At 50.1% G+C, this 4,166-nt stretch overlaps 1 protein-coding gene across 1 annotated transcript in view; it reads right to left on the bottom strand.

Annotated features, from left to right (window-relative positions):
• The window catches only part of LOC107109799 (zinc finger protein RFP-like), a 6,896-nt gene extending 6,107 nt beyond the window's left edge, over positions 1–789 (bottom strand). The window contains exon 1 of the mRNA XM_015410503.1: positions 373–789. Coding sequence (XP_015265989.1) covers positions 373–789 — 417 coding nt within the window. The remainder of the gene's footprint in view (positions 1–372) is intronic.
• Between the last annotated feature and the right edge of the window lie 3,377 nt (positions 790–4,166).

Below are 4,166 nucleotides of genomic sequence, written 5' to 3'. Positions count from 1 at the left end.
GGGCATGGCTGACACATGACGGCATACCTAATGGTAGCAATAGACCGGCAATTAAGGTTACTGGGGAAAGTTCCGGTAACCTCATGGCCCTCACCCTGTGTGGGGCAGGTATAAGCTGCCGCTACTATCACAGGGCAAGATCCCCAAGCCCCATACATGACAGATGGGAGCCTGCTCCTCTTCCCTCCCCCCCCCCATCAGAGTGGGGCCCTTTTCCAGGGCTGTTTTTGCCTCCCAGCCCACCCTGGCTCCCCCAACATACAGTTACACTCGTCCCTTCAACACTCCACCCAAAACAGAAGCCTCCTTCTCCTAAGGAGGATTATTTAACATCTTAACTGTCCAAAAGATGGCACCAGGCCCTACACCTACCTTATACAACTGGGCAGTCTCCTTCACAGAAGCCAGGTAGTGATCTCTGTGCTGCTCGGATCCCTCACACACCTGGCAGAAGACGATTTGGTCTCTCACACAGAAGGCAGTTCCGGAGGGCTCCGGGTGCTTCTCACAGACCTTCCGCACTTCTCCTTCCTTCACGAAGCTGGGCATCTGCTTGGCTAACTCAACTACATTGGCCAGACAGGTGTTCAGGCGGCAGTTCTTTCTCTCGACAGCAGTTCGACACTGGGGACAGGCGGTGTTGTCAGGGATCTCCTTCCAGCATTCGGAAATGCAGTCTGCACAGAAGCTGTGCCCACAGTCCAGGATGCTCGGATTGGTGTAGTATTTCCAGCAAATGGCGCAAGTGGCTTCTTCCCGAAGTCTCGCCCAAGGATTGTCACTAGCCATGATTCCAGCACCAGATTTTTTTTTAAAGCTATTTCTTACCTGCCAGAGTTCTAACTGCTCTTGATTTAGAGAAGTTACATGGAATTTCTTTTCTCTGGAACGGCCTGAAAGGAATAACTTTCAGTCTTTGAGGGGAGAGGGATACAGAAAAGAAAGTAACAACAATCTGAGAAAGGTGAAGTTAACAAATCCGCTGAAGCCTCAGAACAGACCTCCTCGGCTTCCAAAATACTCAAGAATTCCCAGCGATATCATGTGAGAGCAGGTTTGACATTATGAAGGAGCACATGCAGAGCTTAGGGACGGGATTTGGTGTTTGTTTTGCACCCCAGGCACCAGAACAAGCCAATAAAGCTTGCAAGTTGTGCAAGTCTGAGTTGTGTGTATCAAGACCTGGTTACTCAATAATAAGGGGCTGACGCTTTGCACATGCTCCAGTCTACTTTTTGTTACTATTTTGAGGTTCAGGCATAATTAGAAACTAGGAGTACGGCACATTGTGGGAAGAAATACAACAGACTCTAGAAAGAGACTCCAGGTGAGTGTCCTGGCTGTGGCTGGTGGGGTGGCGGAGGGAAGCGGAAAATAGAGGGAGGCGAGCCATATTTATCTCCCTCTGCTTAGCTATAAGGCAGGGTTGTCTCGAGTCATTCTGCTGCCCCTAGTGGGTAGTATGGGAGGAGAGCCGTATGCCATGTTTTCTGGGTTTCAAGGGTCTGGAAAGTGGTTCCATGGCCAGTTACAGGATTGACAACTCCAGGTTGAGACATACCTGTCAATTTGAGGGGTAGGGCAAGGTTTGGGGTGGGGAGGGACCTCAGCAGGGTATAATGTCATAGAGTCCACTCCACAAAGCAGCCATTTTCTCCAGGAAAACTAATCTTGGAGGTGTCCAGGTGCCATCTGGAGTTTGGCAATACTAAGGGAAGGGCCAGTTTTGTTGGAGGACTTCAGTGAGGTATAATGCCATAGAGCTCACCCTCCAAAGCAATCATTTTCTCCATGGGGACTGATCTCTAAGTCTGGAGATCAATTGTAATTCAGAGAGAGATCCAGGCCTTCCCTTTCCCCCCAACCCCTTTCAATTCCAAAGCAGCTTCCTGTTTAACGCTTTAACTGATTAACAGTTTAGCTGACTTCCTGCTAGTGCCCCACAGCCTCTTGGCAGTTGCAGTTCTAATACCATTTGCTATGGTTGCAGTAGGTCCATGGGGTCGCGAAGAGTCCGACTCAACTGTGCGACTGAACAACAACAACATGGTTGCAGTAGGACCAGCTGAGAAATACAACTCCCAAGATGCAATGTGTCAAAAGTGGGGGTGTAAGAATGGAGGAGACAGCAGAATGGGCCAGTAGGACACCCCAAGGCAGCTTCCCCAGTGGCCAATGGAAGAGTGGATGAATTGTCACCAGCAAAGCTTGCCTTTCATTTTATATGTATAGGATAAGAAGACTGCTCTGCCTGAAGTCCTGAAAACACACAGACAGCTTTCACATGGGGGGGGGAGGGAGAAGAGAAGGAAAAGCCACCCCAGCTGGGCAAGCAGCAGCAGCAAGCTGGAGAAAAAACAGGGGCTAGCATCACACCCACCCACTCTCTACGCTGCTGGTGCCAGACCTCCTTCCTCATTGCAAAAGCACCAACCCAGCAAGAAGCTTGTCATGCCCCCACCCCAACCTGGCAATTTCCTCAGCTCCAATAGTTGAGCCACAGCTCATGGCCAGAGTTGCCAGCCTCCAGGTGGGCGCTGGAGTCCTCCCAGAATTACAACCGAGCTCCAGACTACAGTGGTCAGTTCCCCTGGCGAAACTGTCTGCTCTGGAGAACAACCTCTTATGGCATACCCCAAGGTCTATGAGAAATGGAAGCCCCTCCCCAGGCACTACCTACGGTTGCCAGCCTCCAGGTGGGGCCTGGAGATCTCCTGCTATTACAATTGATCCCCAGGCAATAGCAATCAGTTCCTCTGGAGAAAATGGCTGCTTTGGGGGGTGGACTCTATGGCACTGTACCCTACTGAAGTCCCTCCCCTCCCCAAACCCCACCCTCCTAAGGCTCCACCCCCCCCCCAAATCTCCAGGTATTTCCCCCAGGTATTTCCCCACCCAGAGCTGGGAATCCTACCACTGCCCCAAAAGCTAGAGTTGACAACTCTGCTCACAGCTCACCTGTGTGTGGGGGGGGGGGAGGACCTGCTAAAGTGAAGAGGAATAGCAGAGTTCAGCACTATCCTTCTGAAGGCAGCATTATGCTCTATTCCCTTCCATGAACTGGCTGCTGGCAGACAATTCACACACAGGGCCAGCCTGCAACTGTTCACACCCGCTTTCTCCCTTGAAGTCAGAGCAAAGGAAGAAAAAGGGGGGAGTCTCAGGAGCCCCCCCCCCAAAAAAAGCAAGGGCATGTTATGCTCCACCACAGGGCAGGAAAAGTCCCCATGAGAAAGCAGCCACAAAATAATACTTTGGCTACCAACTACCAGCCAAGGTTACCAACCCCACGTTGAGAAATTCCTGGAGATTTTTATGTGAAGCCTGGGAAAGATAAGGTGAGAAGGAAGCCAGTCCTCAAAACGGATATAAAAAAGTTGAAAAAGCCCCAAGGTAAACTGGACTTTCCCCCTCATAAACTAGGGTTGCCAGGTCTGGGTTAGAAAATACCTGGAGACTTGGGGGGTGGGGCTCAGCATGGTAGAATGCCCTAGAGTCCACCCTTCAAAGCAGCCATTTTCTCTGCCAGCTGGAGATTAGTTAGTTGTAAAAGCGGGAGATCTCCAGGCTCCACCTGGCGGCTGTGGCAACCCTATCATAAACCCAAATATTTGAACTGAAGCCATGGCTAACTGCTTTCAAGGCAAAACTCCTTATAGAACTCCAGCACCTATTGTTTTTAAAAGCATCCTACTCATGTTAACAGGTTTCCCGAACTATTTTCCATCCTGCATTCCAAAGGCTAGAAACCATTAAGTAGGCATTATACCATTTCTCGTAGTTGAAGCGGGACAAAGGTACAGACAATGTTGGGTACAGACTCAGAAGTTCCAAAGCATAAGCACTGCCCTGCCCACCCAAAAAAGATGTAACACGGAGATTGGGCTATACAAGCCGAAGCAACTACACCCTCACCCAATTTCACCAGACAGAACAAACAGAAACTCTGGCGGACCACCACAACCAATACAAAACACACCACACTAACCACTGACGGAGAAAAGCTCACCTAGTCAACTCACCAGGGCACGCACTAAAATATTCCTAAAAGCAACGCCATCTACCGCTTTTATAGTCTTTCCCATACTCTTCAGCCTACGCCCTGGTTAGACCCATAGAACTACAATTCCCAAAGGGCTCTGCTCTATGTGTTCCTGCTCAGTTCG

This window comes from Gekko japonicus, unplaced genomic scaffold (assembly GCF_001447785.1).
Source record: "Gekko japonicus isolate JY-2015 unplaced genomic scaffold, Gekko_japonicus_V1.1 scaffold2490, whole genome shotgun sequence".
Classification (NCBI taxonomy): domain Eukaryota; kingdom Metazoa; phylum Chordata; class Lepidosauria; order Squamata; family Gekkonidae; genus Gekko; species Gekko japonicus.
The sequence above is the reverse complement of the archived record's forward strand: the minus strand, read 5'-3'. Positions and strand labels throughout refer to the sequence as shown.